At 40.4% G+C, this 27,821-nt stretch overlaps 1 protein-coding gene across 4 annotated transcripts; it reads left to right on the top strand.

Annotated features, from left to right (window-relative positions):
• The first annotated feature begins 646 nt into the window (after window positions 1-646).
• LOC126981717 (cytoplasmic dynein 1 light intermediate chain 2-like) lies at window positions 647-27,821 on the top strand. 4 transcript variants are annotated; one of them, XM_050833156.1, is made up of 11 exons: window positions 648-808; window positions 2,218-2,291; window positions 2,681-2,797; window positions 3,250-3,480; window positions 4,797-4,966; window positions 5,806-6,035; window positions 6,446-6,560; window positions 7,312-7,524; window positions 14,915-15,038; window positions 18,458-18,496; window positions 22,034-22,182. In XM_050833156.1, exons 1-10 carry the CDS (start codon window positions 726-728, stop codon window positions 18,493-18,495), a joined length of 1,395 nt encoding a protein of 464 aa, XP_050689113.1. In that variant the 5' UTR covers window positions 648-725; the 3' UTR covers window position 18,496; window positions 22,034-22,182. The 4 variants fall into 4 exon arrangements, with proteins under 4 accessions (XP_050689110.1, XP_050689113.1, XP_050689112.1 ...); XM_050833155.1 differs by having other exon boundaries at window positions 18,458-18,507; XM_050833154.1 differs by lacking the exon at window positions 18,458-18,496 and having other exon boundaries at window positions 22,034-27,821.

The raw sequence follows: 27,821 nt of genomic DNA, 5'->3' as shown, positions 1-27,821 counted from the left end.
GCATTGGATTTTCTCGGTGTCTATAGGGGTGTGGAATGAATGAAAAGGTTAATATCTGCAGTGAATGAGGTAAAAGAAGATAGACAAGAGAAAGATGACGAAGGTAAAGGAGGAGGAGGAGCTAGGAAGATGAGTGAAGAAACATAGTATCTTCTTAGTTGTACGTCTCTTCCGGGGTGTGTAATGAATGAGAAGGTTGATAGATGAGCTTGATGAGGCCGAGGAGGACAGAGACACCTTCATGCCCCAGCGTCAGGAAGGATATTCAGCTCGGGAAGAAAGCCGCCCTCTGACAGTGACTCACCGGGGCATGACGTCACTGCTCACCTGTGGCGGGTGGAGGGACCGAACACTCGATCCTCTTTCAGACACCATTCGATCCTTTGTGCAAAAGCTCAATTTTCTCGCCCCCTGTACTCAGAAAAGGGCCATTAATATATCAGAAGTGGCTGGGAATTGGAAATAACATAATTTTAGGTAATAAACTGCACATTGAAGTATATTATCAAAAGAATCCATGTTATATTTCTTGGTTCTCGATCCCTCTGTTGTATTTCTTCACCTTACTTATCTCACGCTTGATAATAGTTTTAATATACTAGTTGCATTAACAAAATTATAGATAATAATGTATTGGGTGATAAGATGCGTGTATAAGCGTAAAGTTTTAAATAAGGGTGGTGAGGTGAGCGTGTTCCCCCGTCTATAGTGTTGGTCATGACAACATGGCGCTCGGCGGGGCAAGGTCTGCCCTCTCTGGGCTTTCCGACCTTCGCAAGGAGAAGGCTGAGGAGAAGGAGAACCTGTGGTGAGTGACAGGGGCACCAGACGAGGCGGTGGACCCACTGGTGGCTCTACAGGGGCGAGGGTGGCGGGAGAGAAGAAGAAAAGGGGGTGTGGTACAGGCTGGGACATTCCAGCCGTCACCACCGCCTCCACCACACCTCCCACTGACACCCGCCGCCCGCACGCCCACGCCGCCCGGCTGTTTGCTTGTGCCTGTGTGTGTGTGTGTGAGTGTGAGTGTGAGTGTGAGTGTGTGTGAGAGGAAGGGAGGGAGGGAGGGATGGTTACACCTCCTCCCATTATTTACTCGTCCGACACCTGTCCTAGCTATGTATCGCCAACCTCAGGTGTGAGCGGTTAATTGAAGTACCTTGGCACGCCCCTCACAGCCATGGAAACTGTGCTTGCCTCCTCCCACACCTGAACTTCCCACACCTGTCATTATCCCTCATGTTACCTGTATTGATTTCATGTAGTCTGAGTCATGTTGCTGTCAGGCAATTGTGGGCATTATAATAGTCATTTTTCATTCACACTTTTACTCATTATTATATCATATGGATGAAATCCCTTCACCCTGGGTCAATGTGTTGGTGGGGCTGTGTCACTTTTGGCGGGGTTAGGTTACTCTCCCTCAGGGTAGGTCAAGCTGCGTAGGTTGGTTCATTTTAGAATTCTATTGTGTTATATTGAATTGAATTTTACTGTATTTTGTTGTTTGTCATGTTGATGATTTAACTGCATATAATAATAATATTTATTTACGTACATTTAATGTAGTTTCTTTTTAATGAGTGGAGCATGTCTTGGTCTTGCCCTTGCTCTCACTATTATGATATCAGATTATCATCAATTAATATCATTGTTAGTTTATATGTATATATTTTTTTTCTTCATAGAGCAGGAGCAGGTTACTGGTTCAATCAATTTGCCAAATTGCTGTATAGGTAATCAGTATCTACTTGACATCTACTTGTTTGTCAAGCTTTTTAGTAAATTGCTACATAATATTGAATTTATTTACTGAACAATACTTGATAATTAGTCTCACCAAGTTATACATTGTGCATACTCATTTTTGTTACCATGTCATGATAGACTGACTGACTAAATTAAATTAGATGTATCTAATTTGATTTGTCATGGGCAGGTAATATCAAATAATTAGGTGACATGTGAATGAAGACTTCTGTTTTTGATGAACTTGAAACATTGTCAAGGTAAACTTTTATGTCTGATCAAGTGTGAGTGTTTACTAAGTTTAGCAGTGTATACAGCCAAGAGACCTGTCTGTAATAAGCATAAGGTTAGTAAATATATAGAAATACCAACATCTAATCCTCTATCTTACAAGGCTGAAGTAGTTTTCAATGCTCAGTTATGGTATCGAGGAGTTTCAAAGTGTCTAATTTGTGTTTTTGTTTTCTACAGGAAGAAGATCCTAGGAGAGGTGCAGTCAAGCGAACGAAACAAACTACCATCGTGCAAATCTGTGCTGGTGTTGGGTGAGTGTTGTTCATGTTTGACAGGGAAGGGGAGAGATTGGGACCTGTGATGTCTGTATAGGTATGGGGTCAGGGTCTTCAAATAATATGGAATAAGATAAGGGATGAGCATCAAGGGGGAGAGATTATTCTATTGTCAAGAGTGGGATAAACTAATAGCCCATCCAACCCTTTAAATGAAAAGTAGAAGAAGAACGAGGGAAAGAGAAACAGGATGGGGTCTGGGACAATAGAAAAGTGGTTTATCTTGTTATGGTGTAAGTTAGGTATTCAGGATATGCTTTTTACTGTAACTGATCATTCAACTTCAGTGTAGTAAAATGACAAACAAAAGACACAAGTTGTTCTTAATCTGTTAAATCACCTGTGCATTGTGTTTTGTCTTTCAGGTGACAATGAATCAGGCAAGACCACACTCATTGCCAAGCTTCAGGGTAATGAAGACCCCAAGAAGGGCTCAGGGCTGGAGTATGCCTACATCGACGTGCGGGACGAGTACCGAGACGGTGAGTACACACACACACACACACACACACACACTTTCACTATATATGGGATGCACCCACACATAGTACACTGTCCAAATCCCTTATGCAAGAGTAACCAACATTAATCTTTCAATAGGGAAGTATCAGGACAGATCTAACAAAAATTGGCACTCCTACTCAATACTTTTTCTACTTCTTTGTTGGATGTAGTGCTTATCAGCCCTTTCTTTGTTTTCTTGAGAAGCTTCCTATACTGTAAAAGAAAAAAAAGATGTACACGAGTCCATTATTCCAGTAGTAGGTATTCAGATAAGCCTTTGTGTTATTTTCCACATGCTCCCATTTGATACTTTGTGCTGTCTTTGTTTCTATTTAGGGTTTGATACTTGGATACTCTGGTCTGTACTGTTATAAGTTGTAATAAATCATGCTAAATTCCATTGAATAACCACACCCACTCCTGCCCCCAGACCACACCCGGCTGAGTGTGTGGGTGCTTGACGGTGAGCCAGTCCACGGTGAGCTGCTGGAGTATGCCGTGAACCCCACTAACCTGGAGCACACCCTTGTCCTCCTCACCGTTTCCATGACCACACCCTGGGCCATCATGGACCAGCTACACACGTGGGCCTCCACCCTACAGGACCACATCGACAAGCTCAACCTCGACCCCGACCACTTCAAGGAGCGCCAGGACAAGAGTGAGTTGGGAGGTGTGGGAGTGGGTCACCATCCTCATCCTCATCATCATCTTCAACCATTACTAGTCCACTGCAGAATGAAGGCTTTTCCCAACATTCTTTACCTCTCCATTTGGTATCAGTGTACTCCATTCTGCTTCATGAAATGTTTTAATTTATCCTTTCCCTCCTGTCCTCTGTTTGCCTTGACTTATCTTACATATTCCTGGGTTGCCTCTGTTGCTTAGCTCGTTCGCATCTTTTATCAGTTCAACACTTGATATGACCTGCCCAAACCCATGTCTTATTCTTCATAGTCATCTTTATATCTTCAACATTTGTTTGTTATCTAATCCATGATACTTGCGTCCTATCTCCTTATGATACCCAGCATCTTTTTCCTCATATCTCTTTGTCCACTTCTTAGCTTTTTCACTAAATATTTTGTTATGCTCCCAAGTTTTTTAACTGCATATCAGGACTGGCCTGACACACTGATTGAGTAAGGGAGGGTTGTTTGGGTGTTAGGTTGTTCTTTATAGTAAAGGAGCCACTTCAAGGGCAAAACAATAAAAAATATACAAGGCACTGCACCCACAAACAGACAGGAGAAGCTTGGTTTAGCTTAATTGCCTTTGTTTTATTTTAAATATGTCTTGGTTTTCCTTTTAATAATTTTCTTTCAAACTTATAATTTTTTTTAATTATAATTGCATTTTTTCATTAGTCATTTTTTTGTCTCGAGCCAACTTCCTTTCTTCTCCTCTACTCCTCTTCCTCATAACCAGTGCCACATTTACCCCCATATCCTTTTGTATTTCCTTCAGCCAGTACCAAGTTAATCTTTATTTCCTCTTTTCACCATAAACAAGTGTCTTATTCATTCCTACTTCATTTATTTCCTCTTTTGTCACACCCATTAGCACCCACATTCTCTTCTCATTCTCCATCAGTTGCACCCTCCTCCTCCTCCTCCTCCTCCTCCTCCACTCCCTTTAGCAATGTTACTCCCCCTCCTCAATATCACCTCTCATTCTCCTCTTCTCCCCTCAGCATAGTGTTCCTTTTCCCTATTGTCACCACCTTTCAGCCTCCTCCATCTCTTCTTACTGCTCTCTCTTTACCGGTGTTACTCTCCCCTCTGTCACCATCACCTCTCACTCTCCTCCTTCTCCTCTCTATTTCTAGTAGTGTTCTGTCACCATTACCTCTCACTCTCCTTCTCCTCTATTTCTAGTAGTGTTCTGTCACCATCACCTCTCACTCTCCTCCTTCTCCTCTCTTTTTCTAGTATTCTGTCACCATTACCTCTCACCTTCCTCCTCTCCCCTGCACAGTGTCGCGGCTCTGGCAGGACTACGTTGAGCCTGGGGATGAGCTTGAGGCGGGCTCCCCCATGAAGAGGTCTTCCCGCAACCTTGAGGGGGAGGACGAGCCGGTGCTGCCCCTCGCTGAGAACGTGTTGACTCGGAACCTTGGCCTTCACGTCATTGTGGTCGTCACCAAGGTAGTAGCGGATGCTGTCACGTCATGTTGTGTTATGTTTTTACACTTTTTTACTCTCGGCAAAAGAAAACTATTACTATTGTTCTTATTATCATACGTTGTTGTGGTCATCACCAAGGTAGTAATGGATATGTTATATGATGTGGTATTATGTTTTTATGCTTTTTCTGTTTTTCTGTTTTATTTTTATGCCTCAGAGCAAAAATGAACTACATACTATTATTATTATTATTATTATAAGTAGTTGTCATCATTAACCCTTTCCATACAGTGATGCAGACATTGGCGTCACAGTATAGAAAGGGTTAAGAGGAAATGGAAGAAAATTAATCCTCTTCTAAACCTCTTAATCCTCTTCCATTTCCTCTTAAGAGGTTTAGAAAAGGATTAAGAGGTTTAGAAGAGGATTAACCCTTTCCTTACAATGACGCCTATGGTGACACCGATGTCGGCGTCACCGTATTGAAGGGGTTAATGTAGTAATGGATGTGTTATATTACTGCTGTGGGAACATGAATGATTGTTAGTGTCTGCCAGATTGTTGAAAGAATGAAGCAAGAGATGCCAGAATAAAGCACATGTGTGACAGAATTTACCATAACAAGAACAGTAAATGACTACATGATATAATTAGTTGCATCAAACTCTCAAAATGCAAGAAAATTTTGACTCCTACAAATCTGAATGATAGAAACTTAAAGCACGGTTGTATTAATCCCTTTTTAAAAGCAGACGTAGGCACCATCTCCATAGCAATATCAAGATTAGTACTGTAATAAAGCAGACAGCTAAGAACCGCAAAGAATGAAGTACTAACCAAAGTCACTTCTCCCCTTACAGACGGACTACATGTCGACGTTAGAGAAAGATTACGACTACAAGGAGGAACACTTTGATTTCATTCAGCAGTCGATACGAAAATTCTGCCTCCAGTATGGCGCGGCACTCTTTTATACCTCGGTGAAGGAGGACAAGAACTGTGACCTCCTGTACAAGTATCTAGTCCATAAAATCTACAACTTCCCCTTTAGGACTCCGGCGCTGGTGGTGGAGAAGGATGCCGTGTTTATGTGAGTGTGTGTTTGTGTCATTCACCAAGAGTGATCATGTGCTGGACTTCTGTATGCCAGCCAGTACCGTCCCTGAAAGACTTTGGAACATTTCATTTGAGTGTGTGTAAGGTGACCCCAGTTTATGTAGGAAATATAAAGATAGATAAAGGTAGACATTTGATTATTTCTGAAAGTAAATTGACAGACTTATTTCTCTGAGCGGATTAACATCTTTTACTGAGGAAAACCTTTAGTAATAGTTTTAAGAAAAGCTAAACTGGTAAATACTGTAAAGGAAGATTAACTTGAGATATTGTCAGAAAATAAACTATGGAATAAGCTAAAGGAAAAGAGACTGATTATCATGTGTGAAGGACTGAGAGAAGAGAAAACTGGCAGTTAGTATATGTCCTTATTCCTCACCACAGACCAGCAGGGTGGGACAATGAGAAGAAGATCGCCATCCTGTACGAGAACATGCACACCATGACCCCTGAAGACTACTACACCGACGTTATAGTGCGGCCACCCGTCGTGCGCAAGGTGGGGACTGCTCTCTTCTGCTCGGTGCTCCTAGGGCCCTATGTATTAGTTTGTTTATTCATTTGTTCATTTATTTAATTATTTAATTGTATATTTGTTTATTGTTATGATATAGATTTTTATTAGTATATTTATTTGTTTATTTATTTATTTATGTAGTTATTTGCTTATAAAGTTTATTTTGCATTTGTATTTATGGTAAAGAAGATTAGAAAATCATATTAAAAAAAGTCACACAGCACAAGTCTCAGAAAGGTTCTTTTGGGCAGTTGAATTTTTCCTGTGGTCTTAGAGGGAGGTTCTTGAGGTCTACTATGCTGTCATAAAATGGTTTTTAGATTTCATGGTGTTTAGTTCTCTGGTCTTATGTTATTGTTCATTGGTGTGTAATGTTTGTAATTAACACTTGTATTCACTGAGCCCAACACCACCCAATGTACGAGGATGTAACTATTCCATTCGTTGGGAAGGGGATCCCCAGTTTATGTAATTTATATATGTTGCATATGTGGGATGGGATGGATTGGTATGCCTAACATTGTCAAAGCAACTCTTGTACAGTACTACTTGTAATACAGTAAGACTTGTAAAGTACAGCTTATAGAAGAGCATTTCCTTTACATTCTCTCAATACATTTTTCCTTTCCAAGCCCCACAAAAAAAATTCCCATAACTTGTCTGTGCCTCTTTCCTTGCACATCTTGACTTCAGTGTCAGAGCAAATAATGAGTCACTGTTTTCTCTTTAACAGGCTGTGGCGAGAGAGGTGGAAGTCCAGGCTGAGGACGAACAGGCCTTCCTGGCGAGGCATCTCTCCCAGCTGCAGGCTGGTGGCAGTGGGGCACCTCACCCCCCTCAAGGCCGCCAGGAGTCACCGCTAAGGCAGTCCCCAGCAGTGCAGAAGACCAGCGACCGGCGGGTGTCCACCGGCGTGCCTGCCAACCAGATAGGTTCACCGAAGAAGGTAAGGAGAAGAGAGCTAGTGTGTTCTCTTGGGTAGACTGTCCTAGAGGGTATCATAGGGCAGGGTTCCTTAAAGCTAAGGTTGAGAAAGGATAACAAAACTAAACATATTTATTTACAGTCCTAATGTGCAACCTTCTTAGTACATAGACTTAATACACACACATACTTCCAATATACATATAGAATTGTCATAGTGTCATTGGGCACGGTTCCTAAATGTCTAGGTTACAAAAGGACAAAATGATAACTTCTTGTTTAAGGTCCCAATATGACTCTTCCCATCACATACACGCTTCCAAAATACATGCACAAGAGTTAGAGGGTCATAGGATAAGGTTCTTTAATGTCTAGGTTGTAAAAGGAGGACAAAGCTATACCTACAGAGCCTTAATATGCACTCTTCCCAGCACATACAGTCATCACATCCACATGCAAACCACATATACACAGCAGTGATATAAACCCCACCTCTCACACTTTTGTTTATCAGGACAAAAACACCCAAATATACAGGTACACATGCAACACTAATTTACACAACACACTTCCAGTATACACAAACAGCAGTGATATATAAACCCCACCATTCACACTGTCTCTATTGTTTACCAGAACAAAAATATACTCAAACGTACAGGCACACATGCAACACTTATACACACAAACACACTTTTAGTATACACAAACAGCAGTAATATATAAACCTCACTTTTCACACACTCTTTTTATCAGGACAAAAATATACCTAAACTAAAGGCGGCTTTACACCTGGCAATTCCTGGCCGGCAATACAGCCGCGATGATCTAGTGGCTAGACCAGCTGGGTGCTCTCAGGAGCAAGTACGTTCACACGTGGGAGGAGCCGCCAGGAGCATCAAGACGTAAACTGCTAGTAAATGCAAGGGCATGAATTCATCCCAGACACCCCAAAAGGCTACTACCATATATTAAAACCACAATGAGTTTGGTCCTTTAGCCTAATATTGTAGAAATACTTTAAGTAAACGAGTTTTACCTTCAGTAGTATTGATTGATTGATTGATTGTTCATTGTTGCATTTAACAACAAAGGAGAAGGGAGGAACATGCCATCGCAACCCCCGGGCATTACATCGTGTGATTATATAATACACGAAAATAATCGTTCCTTACCTCCGATATCTCGCAAAGAGATAAACATTTCTCGGATGTTGCTGCCACTCTCTCAAAAGTTGTTTTGTGTAGACTCAACTTCTCATACAGCTTATCTTGTGGGTCCCACAAGTATCTATGCTGCCTAACCTCTTCTAGTAATGCCATCTCGGCCTCCTTGCTCCAAATCTTGTTGTCTGTATCTGTCATTTCTTGTTTTATTGGCGCCGACATGTTGTACTCAGCCGCCAGTTGGCAATACAAGATGAATGCGCTCAGCTGCAGAAAACTTGCCGCGAGAAGGGCTCCCAGACCCAGACCCAGACCAAAAATGCAGCCACGCATGTATTGCCGACTAGGAATTGCCAGGTGTAAAGCCGCCTTTACAGGTAACATCACCACTAATACAGATTCCATCAGTGTATGGAATGGACTCAAGACACCTTACCAACCAAATTGACACTCCTTTCAATTATATATATATATATATATATATATATATATATATATATATATATATATATATATATATATATATATATATATATATATATATATATATTTTTTTTTTGAAGCAGCACTCAGTTTTTTTTTTTTTTTTTTTTTTTTTTCCCATGAGCTGCTTTCTAAACTGAATAAATTTTCTGGGTTCACAAATAGATAACTAGATACCAGACAAAGGAAGGCTGCTGACTCTTAGTTTACTGTTAATAGACTTGTAAATGGGCAATGAGAGTAATGTTAAAAGTCAAAGTGGGTCAATGCAAGAGAAGTGAAACACTATTGTAGGGTGACACTTAAGCTGCTGTAAGCCTTCTGGAAGCGGGCTTTTCAAACAGGCTAAAAGTTTTCAGATACTGCCAGAAAAACATTTTTGTGATAGAAAAATCTAAGAAATATGCAGGATACAACACATTTCGAGCTACAGATATGTGTATTGTAATATTTATGACACGTTTATGTAACTTAGATATCATTTATTGAAGGTCAATCTCTCGCTGATATAGCCGCACTAGGCGACGCACTCAGAATCTCAGTCCCGCAGCTTACGGGTTAAAGGGGGAAGTGTGTGATAGATCTTGAAGGGTGAAGATTAAACCAGCTAAACTTTGTCATTGTCAAAGGGTGATTCTTTAAGATGGGAGAGTATAAGGGTTTAGATGTGGCAAGAGATCTCAAAGGGTGAAGGTTAAAACATCTACACTGGGTTAATGCTGTAGGATTCAAGAGAGGAGTGTAAAGGGGTGGCTGTGGCAGAGAACTTGAAGGGTGAGGATCAAAACAACCAAACTGCGTCACTGTGAGGGTAGTTTGAAATGCCATAAGGTGACTCTTGGAGGTGAGGGTTAGATGTGGCAGAGATATTGAAGGGTGAGGCTGTGGTGGCTTGATGAGAAGAGATAGGGTGGTGATGGCTGATGAGAGAAGAGATGGGATGTCAATTGGGAGTAAATAAGGTGGGATTGGGGTAGGCAAGGGTGCTGTAAGAGGATAGGAGTCAGTCATGTTGTCAGATGCTTTTGGCTCTCAGAAAACACTTCCAAATGCCACAAAAGAGATTAGTTGGGCTCTCATGAGTGTTTTTCACATTCATGATACAGAAGCCTTGTCATATTATCACTAGGACCTACCTACCCACCTACCTACCCACCCAGCTACCTACCTACTCACCTACCTACCTACCTACCCACCTTCCAACCTACCCACCTACCTACCTACCCACCCACCTGCCTACCCACTTGATCAGTCCCACGTTCATTCAGGTATTCATCCATTCATTCAGCCAATCAGCCGGGTTTAAAACTGCCCATGAAAATATCCACAACCTCTATGAAATTATTATCAAATATGGGTGTTTAAGGCCAAAAATATTTGAGGCTATGGGCCTGAGTGCAGAGATTAGGTGTTGGGGTAGTCTAAGGTGCTGTTAGAGGATTGGTTTAGGTAAGTGTAAAGCAAGATAGGGTTAGGTTCAGGGGTTCTGAGGGTGAGCTGTGAAGATAGTCAGCCATGAAGAAAGTGAAGGGAAGGGATGTGAGTGTAATTAGTTAGATGTTGGTTTCTTTGCTCTTTGAAAAGCTGCATTTTGTCATTTAAATTTTTTAATCCTGTATTACCAAAATTATTCTGAAGCATAACATTGATTCATAAGTAAAGTTGATAATAATATGCAGTTATTATATATCTTGCCAGAATTCATCATTACAGTAAAAGTTATACAATTATCTATCAGAGAATGTGTTAGTGTAGTAATAACTTTATTTTCCTGCATTATAAAATTTTTTGTGGCCATGGTCAGGTCTTGGTAATCATTTAAGCTCATTCATAGAGTATGTTCATATTTCTTTCAGTAAACAAAAAGTCATAAATTTTAAATACATGTTTGGAATGTGGGAATCTTGACAACTACCTCAGTTTTCGATTCTGTGAAACTTTATTTTCGTAGATTGAACACAGAATTGCAATGTTTGTTTGTATGTTGGTGTTCAGATGTGTGTGTACGTATGTGCATGAGGGGCAGAGGAGGTGTGGAGGCATTGATAGGTATTGATAGTACAGGTGTTCAAATGGGCAGGTGCAAGGGATTGAGTCATACAGGCCATGGTTTCTCATAACACTCAGGTATTGAAGTCATTCAACTAAAACATGTGGATGACAAAGGGAGAATTGTCTGATGACTATTTTCTTGGTTGCTGCAATACTCAGGTACTTTTCTGTTTCCCTGAACTTTGTTGCGTAGAGTTCTCCATTCCTCCATGTACAAATTCATAAGTAATGTAGTGAAGGTTAGTTGTCGTGTAGTTATTAGGAACCTCAATGCTTTCAAGATATGATGAGAAGTCCAGTTTGAAGAGGGATGATGCATTATATTGCTTTTTTGTCATGCTGAATCCTGTATGTTCTGTAATGATTTATAAGCAAGTCTTTCACTTCCAGAAATATCCATTGCCTTTGATTGATGTAGAGACACCAAGGTAGAATAGATATGATGTTCCAGAGATACAGGCAACATTTACAGTAAAGTGTTCCAGGAATGTATCTATATCTATCTATATTAATTTATGTATAGGATCAAATATAACTGACAATATAATAAAAAAACAGCTGCTTTATAGATGGCAGTTGTGTACTTACCTGTCCTTCTGTCCCGGAGCCAGCAAATTATCTGTCAAGGCTGAAGGATAGATAAGTGCTCTGCTGCCCCCTACACAGAAACAGCTGTAAAGGTTCCCCATAGTTGTCTTTGTAGATGTGGAAAAGGAAAGGTAGTATAGATGATATAATGTTCTCCTGTCTCAATTTATATAGGCAAAGAAAGGTAGCTGAGAGTATAATGTTCTTTTATCTTTATTTATATAAAGAATCCAAGAAAACCTAGAACATATATGTGACAATTCTATATTTAGGAGACTTGGCAAAGGTCTATAGTGGGTGTATCTTCCATTCATGCCTTTAGATATGGAGGCCAGCATCTGTAAGTGTTCTGTCCTGCCCTGAGCCTGTGCCTGTACTGACCCTCCCTTCAAGGCCCTGCTGTAGCTCACTAAGAGACTCATTTGTTTGTCACTATCGCTGTTGCTGTTTCCATCCCAGCCTTCACAAACAGCTTATTCACTCATACACATATTTACTTGGTTTTGTTTTGCCCTATTCCTCACCCCTTCTGGTCATTCCAAGCCATATTACAAGCTCTCCCTTCCTCAGCCATTCCCTTAAAATCTTTTCCAACAATATCAGTATGCTGGGTCCTGTTCCCTAAGAGCTTTCTATCAACCATGCTCACAGGTTGGTGGCTACGTCTAACATACTATTTTCCTCTGTCAGTAAATTGTCTCAAAAAGGTCAAGTAAAGTAAAGTGGGAGTGAAGTATGTAGAATTTAATGAAGGCAAAAAAAGTTTAGAAGCTGAAGTTTTTTTGAGTTGGTAATAATGGACACTTCTTAGTAGGGGAGAGGTTGGAATGCAGGCATTAGTGTTGAGATGCCTCAGGAGTAATGTATTGCCTAAGCTGGTTCAAGACATTATTTTTTTTTATTTTTCTGCACATGTTCCTCTCTTTACAACAACAAATTAGCCTGAAACACCATGTTTTTCCTCTTTTTGCAAATGTTTGTACTCTGAAGGGATCAATTTTCGTCTCCCTGACATTTTTCTCACTCAAGTTCCTGCATTTTTAGAGGGATCAAGTTTAGCCTCAAAAACTTTTTTTCACGCGTTTCTTTTGTTTTTAAGAGCCCAAATTTGGCTGGCAGGATTTTTTAATATATATTCTTCACATTCCTCATTTACATGGACTGAACTTAGATTGTCACTACTTTTACTACTACTACTACTACAGGTTGAAAATCCTTTATCTGAAATTCCAAAATCCGAAAGTGTTTTGAATGCTGACATGACGCGTCACAAATGGGAAATTCCACTAAGTGATGGGAAGGCTCCACCACGTACAGCTGTTGTGTGCTGCTCAGGGTTGCCTGGTCCGTGGAATACCCACCCAATTGAGCGGGTAAACCTACTGCTGCGTTGACACCTTGGGCGTAAAAACATCTGCCCACCACCACCGCGGGTTCTGGGCTTATTTTGGGATGGGATTGGGCAGGAACTCAGTCCATGACCTGACAACTCTGGTGCTGCCATGCATTAGTTTGATGTGAGCAGTCGTCACAGGAACACCTTCACTCGTTACTTATTGTGATTACCGCGTGTTGTGTGCTCTCTGATGTAAAGATATTGTTGAAAATGACAAAAGGGCCTGCATATTCCAAAATCCGAAAAAATCTGAAATCTACAACACTTTCAGTCCTAGGAATTTTGGATAAGGGATTCTCAACCTGTCTTGCTTCCACTATTACTACGGATTCTAAATTTACTACTACAACTTCTTTTAAACTCATACCACCATTACTTTGCTGCTGCTGTTGCTGTCACCATATCAAGTACTCACAGCATGCAGCAACCAAATCATAGCTTTCCTCTTCTGCTCTGGCTCACCCAGTCTTCCTTTCTCTCCTGCATCTACCTTGTTGGCATGAGAAGCACTCATACTTTTTTTTCCATCTAGTGGCAGTACTGGATGTGATTTTTGGGGCACATAGGAAGGCTTGTAAAAATGGATACATTTTTTTTCCTGTCATGTTTTTTTTATTTAGTATTTGATTAAAATGGGGAACAGAAAATAGCTCTGTGAACATAATATTTTCTGCATGTGGGGTGAGAGAGTTTTTTTCTTTAGATTTTGACAGTGATTAATTTATTTACTTATTTTTATTTTAGTGTAGATGAGCATTGTTTGGTGTTTGGTTTTATATTGCCATGTTTTCTTTTTCATGGTTGGTTCTTTTGTTGAGGCTTTTGAGTTAGTCATCAGTACAGTGGTGACGTCTTTGGCCAAGCACTATCAATGCATGGTGTATACATAGATTTCTCACTTGATTGGATTTACTTTCATATCATAGATATTAATTTTTGTGTACAGATTTTCTCACTTCTTGTTCAACTTAGTTTTTGCAGCACATAGTCTGTCATTCTACATCATTGAACAAGGTGTTTTGTCTACTTTTTTACATATTTTTATGCTTATGTTAAGAAGGTACAATTTGAATTTTATAGATCTTTTTGTAACTTCAAATTCTCTTATTATTTTTGGACATTTCTAAACATTAATGGTGTTTTTGGGACATAAATCATAATTTTTAATGTCTACATGTGTGATTATTTTTTCATACATTGTCATGCCCCAATTTGTGCCACAGCCCATGTGGCGGGAGCAGAGGGGGGTGGGGTGGGGTGGGAATGTAAGGGCAAGAGGCACAGTAGCTCATTAGAAACTCAGTCCTGTGTGTGATTCAATCATTTTTCCCTTAGCAGCAGCAATCTCTTGACAATATCACTTGAATCCCAGTGTATCCTCATACTAACCCCATTCTCAGTCAATCAGGCAAAAAAGGACATTACTTTTTTATGAATCTGGCTCCATTTTGCAGTGGTATAGTGCATTTCAAGGGGGTATATCTGTTGTGCATTGGGTGTATTTTAGGTGTATCCAGGGTGGGTGGGTTACGTGTAAAATTTTAGTGTTCTTCCTAGTAGTTCAGTTTGTTTTTAAGGGTTGTATATGATATGGGTATACTGAAGTATTTATAGGGGTGCATAGAAGTGTAATGTGTGTAGGACTGGGTGTTGTGGCCTTAACCCTGTGTTGTGTAATGTGTTGTGCCTAAACTAACTGTGTGTATTGTTGCTATGTGTTGGTGCAGATTGAGACGAATAAGCCAGGTGGGCAGGGACCCAGTGAAGGGGTGTTAGCCAACTTCTTCAACTCACTCCTGAGCAAGAAGACCGCCACCAACAGCCCCCCACCCGGCGCCATCAAAGCAAACGGTGAGTGCATGCAAACATGGAGACATGGAAAGGCAAGCAACATTGCCTGTTGGCTCATTATGAGGTATCCTGCTCTAGTCTTTTAATATGCTTGATAGGCACTTCATGCGTGCAGAACAGATGAAAGAATATGGGTATGCACTTTCAGTTTACTCCTAACACCACAAAGTAACAGCCAATGCAATTTTTAAAGGATTTGATGGTTTTTGCACTTACTACTCTTGCTGGAAGGTTGTTCCACTGGTGGACAACTCAGTTTGAGAAGAAACTCTTGCAAATCCCTGTATTACATGGCCTTGCTTGAATTCGTTGACCATTATTTCTTGTTTTTGAGTTGGTTTGTAACTCAAAAAACTTGGAGTGATTGATATTACTGAACTTTTTCAGTTACTTGATGAACTGAATTGTCTCCTCGTAAGAGTCTCTTTTTCCAGTACTAAGAGGTTGAGTAGCTGAGTCATTCCTCTTACAGCTGAGTCCTTTTGGGGTGGAATAATTTTTTAGAGCATCACTGAACTCAAGTAATTCGGTCATTCCTTTAATTAGGGGACTAGAACTGTGCTCTATATTTGAAGGGAGGCCTTATCATTGTGTTATATGATGATAATATTACTCCCAGTGTGTGTTTTATTGACAAATCAATCTTAAGAGATATATACAAAAAGAATAGGATAATTAGATTTATCTGTTTGGTGGCAGAGGTCCTGCACAGTTAACACTGGAAGTTGGCTCACACAGTTAACACTACATGATCGGTCAAACACAATGCAGCACAATTCAGCAATGAAAACAACAGTGGGCTAACTGCAGCTGATGGGTTGTAATCCACACATTCAAAGCACTAACTACAGTGCAAATAAATAAGTTTTACTGTGCAATCAATGCCTAGTTAGCAACATTTACAGTGCCTTCCAAGTGCACGCACCAAGCTCTATGCAGCAGACAGTAACAGAGCAATGGCCTGCTGCAGTAGGTAATTTTGTATCTAGGTGAGTTTGCCAAGTGGTCTGCTTGGTATATGGTAACATAGAGAGAAGGAGTTTAGCTGACAGACTGCATTATGTAAAACCAGTATGTTGGGTTGTCAGGTGAAGGTGTGTAATCATGGCCCCACACCTACGATGGTTTGCCAGGTACTGTATAGTCAGCGCCACCATATTTACAAATCTCCATTTCAATGTCAGGTTCCTGTTTAATACTAACTCCCTATTTACAGTTGTTTTGTCACAGTATTTCAGATATGTGTACTTTCTTTTGTTAGGAAGATATTGTAGGCTAGAGTGCTCATTTGACACTAACACTATATTTACAAGTCCCTATTTTAATATCAGGTCTAACCCTTTCCCTGCAAGTGTCCCATAAATGAAACACAGACTTTGGTGCCGTTGCCTGTGAGTGTCCCACATATGGGCCAGGATAATTTCTAAGTAGAGCGCCAATTCTTTTGTGCGGAAATTAAGTGAAAATCAATATGTGGCATCTGCTGCAGTGTTTCCAAACATAAATCATATTTTGTTTGAATTGTAGTCAGTAGCCCTTATAATGTCAAAGGGATGTACGACACTGTTGCGCAGAGGCGCGGCACTTTTTTTTTCCCATAGAATTACAGAAAATTCAGTATCAAGTGATTGAACATGAATACATAAACAGAAAATGTTTTGTTAGGGAAAAGATAGGTGTGCTGTCTATTATACCTGAAGCATCTGCCATATCTGTCATCAGCATCTTTTGCCAGGCAGCACAGTATTGCAAAAAGCTTACTCTGCAAGATGCTGATTACTTTGGTAAAAAATGTTGTAGCATTACAATATTTATATATTTGTGTTCAGGAAGCAAAATTTAATTTATTGGGGGACTTTTTTTTTCTTTTTATGCTCCGCACTGAGGTGTTAATTAATTTAAAATTAGATCGCAAGAAAAGGGTTAATACTAACTCCATATTCACAGTTATTTTTATCTCAATAATACAAACAGACATTTGCATATCTTCTTTTCTCAAGCAAGGTAAAATTGCTCCTAGAAAACTCGCTCTTCAAACACAATGTTTACAAGGTCCTCTTATAACCCCAAGTCCTTATTCACTTTGGCCGGTGTCTTGATATTGCAAACTAACTTGATTTATGAAGGAAGAAATCAGGACTTTCAAGAGTAGACATATTTGCTGCTATGTACTAACAGTGCTCAAAATATGGCAGCAGCTCCTTATAACTATTCCATCAGGCCATTTTACTATACTTTTACAGTTGTTGAAATCTTAACTATTTACAGTTTTGAAGCCTATATTTACAAATTACACAACCATCCCCAATGTTCTTTATGGAAACAGTGATCGACAGGCCTTTTTTCTGTGCCCTTGAGCTACTTCCATTACTGTAAAAAAAAGGGAGGTCAGCTAACTATTTCACACTCCTTTTGGATACTCTTACTTTTTTCTTTGTTGAAGGAGTGATTAGCTGGCTTTTTTGTATGTGTGACTATGAGCTGCTTCCTTTACTTTAAAAAAGAAAAGGAAGATATCAGAGCTCTTAGAATTAACATATTTGACATCACTAGCAATATGATCTGAAGTCCTTATTTACAGTTCAAGCCCCTATACAGAGCAAGTACTTAACCACCCACCAATGAAGAAATCAGGGCTCCCTATATGCAACACAATTTTTTTTTACATCCTGAGCAAGTCTTGTGATAAGTAAGCCTCATGGTGCTCCTGCCAGCCTTGATTTGGTTTGTTGTTCACGGGAGAGGCACATAAGATGGTTAGGTTTGGGTGGAGAGTCATTTTTTTAATTTTCTGCCACATCAAGACAGAGAGCAATTTATAGAAGGCTGAAAGAGGTATCCAATAATTTTGTCTTCATCTTCATTCTCACCCCCCCCCCCCCTTTACCTTTCAGTCCTTTCTTCACCCCTTCACTATGACATATCCCTTCTCATATCTTTTTATCCCCTCGTATACTCCTGGTTTTGTCTCTATCTCCTCATATCACTTCTTTCCCTTCCCTTCCTTCTTTCCTTCCACTTACCTACATTACCTTCCCTCACTTATTTCCCTCCCTCCCTTTGTTATTCCCTCATTTCCCAACTTCTCCCATCTCTTTCTCTTATACGTACTTTCCTGATCTCACACACTCCCTTCTCCCATGTCACTCCTTCCTGTCACTCCCTTCATTTATCATTCCTCCCCTTCTGGCACCTCCCCTCCATTCTTATTCCCTTCCCTCAGTTTCACTCCCTCCCCTTCCAGTCACTCCCTACCTTTCCCCCTCCATTCTCCCTCCCTCTCTCCCCACACACCATTTTTATCAATTATCCACTCCCCTCCCTCTTCCCCACCCCTTGCATCACCTCTCCATCACCCCCCCCCCCCCTCCCCATGGCAAAGTAACACAACTCTGTCCTCTGCATGCCTTTTGCCGCAGTCTATGGCGAGGAGCCCACCTGGACCAGCCTGCATTAAGGTGGGCCTCAGGTATACCAACACACCTCACGTTGTTATGTTGTTGATGCAGGCTGTTGTACCCCTTCAACCCCCCCCATACATGTCTCCTCCTCCTCCTCCTTGGCTGTCTTGTTCCCTGCTTCCTCCTTACCTTCCATTGTCATTCTGTCTTCCTTTCTTCCTCTTTCCTTTCCTTTCTTCTGTCTTACTTGCCTTCCTTCGTTCGTTCATTTTCTTGCTCTTCCTTTGTTTTATCTTTGTGTTCTTTCCTTTCATCCTCCCTTCCATATTTTCTTTTTTACATCCTTCCTTCCTATATTTCTTAATTTGTGTGTGTCTTCAAGTCTTCCTTCCCCTTTTCAATAATTTTCTTTGCTCCCTTCCTTTCTATATTTCTTTTTATGTTGTTGTTATTCCTTCAGGTCTTCCTTTTTTCCTTCCTCCTTTCCTTCCTTCCCCATTATATTCACTAGCTCTCTCCCCTCCTTGTCCTCCTCATTACTCTATATTACTCACTTTCTCGTCCCTCTACTCCCACGTTTCCTCCACTTCTTCCTCTTCCTCTATCACTCCCATTACCTCCTCACCACTTTCCCCTCTGTGACTTTTCATTTTTTTTTCTTATTTCCATCCATCTTTTGTTCTCACCTTCCTTTCATCCCTCTCTTCATCCTCCCTCCATCCCTCTCTCTCTCTCACCCTGCCTCCATTCATCTTTTATCACCCTCCCTTCATCCCCCTCTTTTCTCCGCCCTTCCTCCATCCCTCTCTGCATCCTTCTCATTTTTCACGCACCCACCATCCCTCTCCACCCTTTCTCCATCCCTCTCTTTCTCACTCACTCCATCCCTTCCCTCCCCTCCCTCCCATCCCTTCATCCACCCTGCCATGATCCAAGCTTCTGGTATTGGCAATGTTGTTGTTACTCTGAAGTGGCTGTTGTGTTTCATCATTATTATTATTATTATCATTATTATCATTGTTGCTGTTGTTATCATTATAGTCATCGTTGCTGCTGTTCTCCCAAGGCGCTGTTTTACATACTAGTCGGTCAGTTACCTCTATTGTATTTTCTTGGTTTGTTTTTATATATTTTTTATCTTTTTATTTTTTCCCATTGTTTACCTTGGCTGGCTGCAGGAGTTGCCATCGCCGCACTTTTCAGGCTTGCTCTGTTGTGCCTACCTAGGTTACCTGTGTGTTGTTTGTTGCCCTGCTCAGCCCTGACACCCCCCCCACCTCCCCCCTACACCACTAACATGCACATACTCAATTTGAATATGAGAGAGAGAGAGAGAGAGAGAGAGAGAGAGAGAGAGAGAGAGAGAGAGAGAGAGAGAGAGAGAGAGAGAGAGAGAGAGAGAGAGAGAGAGAGAGAGAGAGAGAGAGGAATTTATTTGTTAAGGTTATCTCACATTTCTCAAGTGCCTTAATCTTTAATAAAGGTGATTTATTTATTTATTTTTTTTTTTTCTGACTTTTCATTGTCCAATAAAGAGTAAGATAGTTTGATAAAAAGTCAACAGAAGTGTAACCAACCATCACTTCAAACACAGTGGAGAACACACACACAATATACACACTATTGTAACATAAGTAAAGAGACCCCAAGCTTGATATAAATCTCCCTCCCCTGCACCACTTTATATTCCCCTTCTTTAATAACAATTTTGATATAGCTAAATAGCCCCCAATCTTTTATAATATGTTAGAGCTGCTGGTATAATATTGATATGATCATTTAATTACCTTTTTTATAGCCATAATACTGCTCCCTGCTCCGTCTTGATTAAAATTAGACCAGGTGTTGACTTTCCATTTCAGGTTACAAGCTTTACTAACACCAATCTGCATATGTGTCATGGATTGAATGTTGTGCTTTTATCAACATTCTCCTCTGCCTTATAAGAAGGGTTGACTAAGGCCAGTCATCCATTTGTCTGTGGCCATGATCTGTTTCCTCACCAGTGTCTATGTCTGTCAGGCAATTTCAAATGTGGGAAAAGAGTGAGAAGCATCTATTGATCCTACCACACATGGTGAGCTGGCAGTGACTGCAATACTTCTCTGTGCTTCATTATTTCCTTATTTCAAAAGTACAATAATCATCATCAGTTAGGAGTGTATGCCAAGGGGATGGTACAGGGGTGCCCAACAATGGCCCAGCATAGCTACAAATTTGGTGGAGGGACTGGTTTCAAGTCTCAGCTTGCAGTAGTGGTGCTAAAAAGTAGCCTATTTTGATTTTTTGTTTATATATGACCAATGAAACATTCTAGAGTTCAATCAAAGTCTGCACTTATATTTGTATATATTCATACACACTGGTAATATTTGTGGTGTCTGATTTACACAGTAGAATAAAATTCTAACTTAATAAACAATCAGGAAAGCTCTGTCACCAGTAAAATTGAATATAGTAACATAAGTTATGCTTCCATGAAATATTCGTAAATAGACAAATATGAGAGCTCATGAAGTGACAACACCTGTGTCTCGTAGTAATAACATGAACACTTAATGAGTCTGATGCTCACTAAATGGCATAGGCTGCTTCCAGTGCCACAAAAACATCACGTGACTTGGCGTGGGGAGATTGAATGTGATTTGGTCATGCTAAGAACACACCTTCACATGCAAGTGCTCTTGCTGACTGTAAGTTTTCTTTATGAAAGAAACTAGACAGATACCCATGTATGAATAGGCTGAAGGATGGGGCAACACTTCCATCCCAGAAAACACAGCTATTGAGACAAAAACCATGGGAAATGAATGTAGAAAGAAGTGTGGGATGAAGAGCTCCAAACATTTCAAGTAATGAGCCTTTCCAAGCACACCCAGACCCAGAATACTCTGCTTACAATAACTTGGGAAGAGCACCCACACCCAGAATGAAGAATGACATGCAAATCAAGTCTTCAACCATTGATGCAAGTTGTGTATGTTGTTGTTGTTTTGGTGCTGGCTTCTTGCGCCTGGCCGCATGTAATATAAAATATGAACATATTCTCATATTTTGATTCTGTTGCTTATTGTTTGTTTTGCACTAGAAAGAAAATACTAAAAAATATTAGTTACATTTGGAATGAAGTATTCTAACAAAACAATTACATTACCGCCTACTGGCTAAGGAATAGACTTGGGCGCCACTATTGCCTCAAGTTCAATGACTTGAGCTTGAACATATCTGATGCTCACCAAAGCTTGTGGACATGGATAAGGACACAGGTGCAGACACAGATCACAGCGCACAGACACACGGATGCCTGACCTTAGACATTTAACTACCTATCTCAACCCCTCCCCCAGCCCTCCCACAGCCCCTTAATCTCAAATCCACCTTATTATTAGTGTCATGACTGACAATATAGGTGGAGTAAGCATCATCCACTCAGATTAGTGCCCCCTTCACCCCCCCAATCCCCAACTCACAGCTTTGCCATTGCACGAACATTGCATATTGTCGTTCAGCTTTCCAAAGCCACCAAAACAACCAATTAAACACCTAAACGACAAGTCAAGTAGTTAACTGATCTGTGTTCTTCCTTCCCCCTAGACAAGGCAGCCATGCGGTCTGATGCAGCGGCGGAGTTGGACCGTCTCACCCGCAACAAGAAGACCCCAGCCCCCATCCCCTCCACGGCCGCCAGTCCCCCCCAACAACCGGCACCCGCCACCGCCACCATCAACAACAACAACACAGATGCTAACTCCTCGGACTGTTGACTCAGGGCGGCCGCCACAGACGGCTGAGATTTTTCTACCGACGGGCCGCCACCGCCTCAGCTGCCACCTCCATCTGCCATACGCCACCACCCTAAAGTACCTATTTAGGGGGTCTGGCTGGGCGGCGTGGGGCTATGGGGTGTGGGGTGTCCTGGAAGAGAAAGGAGAGGAGGGGCCTGATATGGGTTTTTTCATTCCTGTGCGATAGAGAGAAAAAACGCTTCTTATGTATGTTTGTTCCCCCACTCAGACCTGATGCTTGAGAGGGGAGAGAGGGAGGAGTGAGTGGGAGAGGGGGTGTTGTGTCCTCCATCCCCACCCACTCACCACTACAACCACCATCACCACCACTAACCCCGCCAGTCCTGTACATTGGTTTTGTCTTTCTGTGACTTAACCAATGACATCTGTGTGCGTGTGTGTGTGCGTGGGGGCTGTGTGTGCGCATAGCTATGTTTATGTGCCAGGAATAGTATTGGGGTGCGAGAATGTAAGTGCGTAAGGGAAAGAAAGGAAAGGCAGGTAAAGGTGGGTGTCTGTCTGTAGGTCTGCTGGGGGGGACGTGAGTGGCTGTGTGCATTGTCTGTATCATATTTTCCTATTTATTTGTTAATTTTATACACACACCTGCTTCCATGCTGTGGCTCTACCTTACTTGGCTGTACACAATGCTTGACTGACCCAGGTGTGTGTGTGTGTGTGTGTGTGTGTGTGTGTGTGTGGAAGTCTAAGCTCTAACTTGATTATTAGGAAGCATCATAACTTTGGGTTTCATTTAGTTATTATTTTTATCAGCTTTTTGTTTTTGTGTTTTTTCATAATATTTTTTCTCTATACACGTATCTTTCCATCTCTTGGTTTTTTTTTCTCTCTCTCTCTCTCTCTCTCTCTCTCTCTCTCTCTCTCTCTCTCTCTCTCTCTCTCTCTCTCTCTCTCTCTCTCTCTCTCTCTCTCTCTCTCTCTCTCTCACACACACACATACACAACCCAAGGTGTGATGCAAACAAGGGGGCAGGTAACCTATATTAATTTTTCCTTCATTTCTTTAATGGAATAATTCATTAGTACTTACAGCTATTTTTTTCTCTTTCCTTCGCTTTGTCTACCTTCCGAAAAGAAGAGGCAGTATAATTATGTATGTATAGAGCATGTTCTGCATTTCTTAGAGAGTGCGTTGATCATCCTTCTTTTATAAATGATTTTTGTAGTATCGTTATTATTATTACCGTCTTGTTTCTTACCCAGGTTGAGTTACGAGGAAGTTATTATATATATAGCAAGATAATAGATTAGGATTAACCAAGGAGGTAGAGGAGATAGAGGAGGAAGAGTAAGAAGAATAGGAGGAGAAAGGACTGAAAGTGATGAGGAGACATATTTCTCTTCCACAAAACCAGAACCACCACCACCAATGCTTTGACCAGTGTGTGTGTGTGTGTGTGTGTGTGTGTGTGTGTGTGTGTGTGTGTGTGTGTGTGTGTGTATGGACAGGGCACACTAAACAGACCCCACATGATTATTACTGCCACCAGACACTGATATTTTTACTCAGTTGACATTAAAGTTATACAAAGATAGGGCTGATGTTGCTGCCCCTATTATTATTATTATTATTATTATTATTATTATTATTATTATTATTATTATTATACTGTAACCAGCATTGATGCTTCCTAGTTAGCTGGTTTTTATTCATTGACATTATCTCCTCGGGTTTTGAATTCATTTGTTTGATTATGGTGTTAGTATGTCTTTTTGTTAATATTTTCGTGTTTTTGGGTAAATAATTTTGTTTGTGTAGGTTCTTTTATTTATTTATTTGTTGTTTTGGTGGGAAATTTACTAAGAGGATCAAACACAGCTTAAATCCAACTTAACATTATGATCAAAGAGTTAGATTGTACAGGAAGCAGATATTCTCCACTGTCCTCCCTTTAGTGGAAGCAGATGTGAGGAGATTAGGGTAGAGTAGGTCACCATTTACACAGACTGACACTTGGGGAAGAAAAGGAAAGGTGAAATTTGGTCATTGTTGGTGCAGGAGGAAGAAGAGCAGGAGGTCAGATTATGTCAACATTGATACATTGATAAGATTGATTCATAAGGAAGAGGAGGATAAAAAGAGAGATGGATAAGGAAGAAGAGGAGAATAGAAAGGTTAGATTAGGTCACCATTTAAGGAAGGAGAAAGGGATAAAGGGTTTATTTAGATCATTGGAGATAATTAAAAGGAAAATATGGAGAAAAAGCATTGAATCGGGTTGTTATCAGAGTAGAGGCCAGAGAGAGAGAGAGAGAGAGAGAGAGAAATGTGGAAATCAGATAATTGTTGAAATAGAGAATGGGGATGTTGAGGAAGAGGAGGAGAAGGAGAAAAGTGTAAATCATGTCACCACTGGTTAAAAAAAAGCAGTAGAGAAGAGGAGGAGAAGCAGAGGTTAGGTCAGGTCAGCACAGGTCACAGCCATCTGCAGACCTGTCACAAAGAGCTGCAAGAGGTAAATCGGTGACCCGGTATAAGGTTATGAATACAGTAGATTATAAGGAAATAAAATCAGCATTATTTACGTACTCACACAGTCCAGATTAACCCTAAAAGAATGCCAAAGCTTAGCAATGAGAACTTTATCCCCTTGTTTATTTTCTGTACATAATGAAACTATTGTAATTATTTTTTGGTTTTTCTCAAGTTAACCTCTAAATATTCTATCGTAAGTTTCAGCTGATCTGTCTGTCCATACATTTATCTCTGTCTGTCAGCCTAAGCATCTCTCTATCCGTCTGTTTATTTTGGTAAGCTTGGGGAGGGTGAAGCCACTAACACTTTGAGGGGAAGATCTTATGTATAGGTGGTGAGTGGGTGAGGCCATTATGAGCTAGAGGGGAGGACAGGTGCAGTTTATGACAGCCAACAAGAGGGAGGGAAAGGTTTGATATTACTTTAGAAACACCTCAGAGACATGAGATAAAAGGCTGGGGTGAAAGAGAGAAAAGAGAATGTGAAAGAAGAGGAAAGAAGTCTAAAAGAGTAAAGTTGTATTAGAAAGTGTCTTGGAAGCGAGTGGAGATTAATTACTTTCATATTTGCACTTCAGAAGGAAAGATATGAGTGTGTGTTTATAAGAACAAAAACTAACACAAACACACCATTCCTTCGAACTACCACACAAACAGACGCACACACACTCACACATCTGCTGGTCACATTAACAAGGCAAATAAGCTCCTCCCCCTTTCCCTATAAGTGTATGTCATTGGCCAATCCACAAGCAAGCCACACCCCCTCCCCAATTCTGCAGGTGATTGGTAGGTGGCAGGAAGATGTTAGCTCCTATTGGTGGATGCTAGGCTGGCTTGGGCGGGGCTTATTTGCCAGGTTAGTATAAACAGAGTGACACTACCACTACACCACCACGGCCATCACACCACCACCACCACAACAGCACAAGACAGCCAGAGCTTTTTTTGAGTAACACCACAAAAAATATATATATGTAGAAGCCACTCAATAGAAAAATATATATACATGAATATGTGAATGAATAGTCAAAACTCACCAAGCTTGTTTTTCTAAGCTTTCACTCAGCTTTTTGGAGCAGCTAAAGTGTTGTTAAGTCAAGCTTTGTTGTTTGTGTTATTTTTTGAAGAGTAAACATAAATATACATACCTAAATAACAACCTTTATAATATTGAATGATTACCTGAAGTCTTAACAAACAGGTATAGTCACTCACCTGTGTATTGTGATTACTAGTGGCAGGTGTTTTAATTCTACTCACATTTGTAATCACTAGGCATGAGAGGGACAGGTGTGTGTGGGTGTTTGTGTGTGTGTGTGTGTGTGTGTATGTGTGGATTATCACCTTGAATTGCCAGGTGTAAAGTCGCCTTTGTATTGTAATTACCACAGTGGCAGGTGTGTGAATTGCTTAACGAGATAGTGAGTGACCAGGTGTGTCAAGGTATGTAGCCTCACCTTTGTACTGTCACCTGTATTCTCTTACTAAGGGACAGCTATGCATCGTCACCTTTGTCTATAATCATTCATATAGGGCAGGTGTGTGTGATTCATTACCTGTGATTATTTAGTGTACAGGTACACTGCCTCACCTCGTTTTGTCACTTGTGATCTATGATAGACAGGTGTGTGCAGTGTCTAATTAGTAGCAGGTGTGAAAATTTTTACCTGTACTCTGGAGGGAACAGGTGTATGTTATTACTAATTACAGGTGTGATTCATTACCTGTAATCATAATGTACAGGTATTCTGCCTCAGCTTTGTATTGTCACCTGTGAGCTATGATAGACAGGTATATGCAATGTCTAAATAGTGACAGGTGTGAGGATTGTTACCTGTACCTTAAAGAGGGATGTGTATGATGTCATTAATTGCAGGTGTGTGACTTGTTAATATAGGTGCACACTTCAGCTCGTCTTGTGCCAGGTGTCAGGTTACCTGTTTGGGTGTGGGAGTCATCTTAGCTCCAGGTAGACAGGTGTGCAGTGAATGTTTTGGCTACCCAGGTGTGTTGGGGGAGGAAAGGAAGAGCCTGTCACCTGCCCTTTGATTAGGACAGGTAAACAGGTTCATCAGGCTGCCACATGTAATGTAGGAGACTGAAGAGTTTACTGGATGATGAACGAACCAGGGAGGAAGAAAATAAAAGAAGGAAGATGAAGATGAAGATAGAAGAAAATAAAATGATGGAAGGAAAAGGAGAAGAATGGAAGACTAAAAAGCAAAGTAAGAGGAAGATGAGGATGGAAGAAAAAGCGAAGGAAGAGAAAGAAAAGAGATAAGGGAAGACAAAAAAGAAAAGGAAGAAGAGGATGATGGAAGAAAAAATAAGCAAGAGAAAGGATAATCAGTTTCTCATTCACCACCACCACCCTCTGGTTCCAGTGGTGGACATTAACAGTTTAACATCCTATTTAGTCTTGGAGGAGAAGTATTTATGTATATAGCGACAAGTACCGCCGCAGCAGCAGCAGTGAGGAGGCAACAAGCAGTAACTAAGGGAAGGGAAGGGGGGGTTGGTCCTTCGGCAGCAATATATATTAAATTATACTTAGTTATCATGAAAAGGGGTTATTTGATTATTATTATTATTATTATTATTATTATTATTATTATTATTATTATTATTATTATCATCTGGTCTTTTGTCGAGCACTTTTATAATTTATTCATTCATTTATTTTTTTAAGGTAATAAGTGGAAGTATATTTACCTGCCGATATTAATTCTGTCGTGAGGGTAAACATTGGATCTTGACTTTAAAAAATTATATATATATATATATATATATATATATATATATATATATATATATATATATATATATATATATATATATATATATATATATATATATATATATATTATCAACATTTTTATTTTTCCAGTTTTTATCATCATTGTGCTGAATATAATGCCCCATGCATCATTTTTTTGTATTAGTCATTGTTATCCGGAAAAAAAATACGAGTCAATCAAATCTGTTATCGCGCCTGGTTTAGCGTCGAGGGAGATGTTTTTTTCCTTCTTTTCTTTTGCCATTGCAGAGAAATAAAAAATTGTATAAAAATATGAAAATATGAAATTTGTGATAACTTC

This window comes from Eriocheir sinensis, chromosome 49 (genome assembly GCF_024679095.1).
Source record: "Eriocheir sinensis breed Jianghai 21 chromosome 49, ASM2467909v1, whole genome shotgun sequence".
Taxonomy (NCBI): Eukaryota; Metazoa; Arthropoda; class Malacostraca; order Decapoda; family Varunidae; genus Eriocheir; species Eriocheir sinensis.
Note: the sequence above shows the minus strand (reverse complement) of the source record. Positions and strands in the feature narration are given on the sequence as shown.

Excerpts from the sequence above, each read along its gene's own strand:
- LOC126981717 (XM_050833153.1), top strand. The coding sequence starts at position 726 with ATGGCGCTCGGCGGGGCAAGGTCTGCCCTCTCTGGGCTTTCCGACCTT. Across the intron at positions 2,292-2,680 it reads CAAATCTGTGCTGGTGTTGG|GTGACAATGAATCAGGCAAG; the intron begins GTGAGTGTTGTT and ends TTTGTCTTTCAG. Across the intron at positions 6,036-6,445 it reads GAGAAGGATGCCGTGTTTAT|ACCAGCAGGGTGGGACAATG; the intron begins GTGAGTGTGTGT and ends TCCTCACCACAG.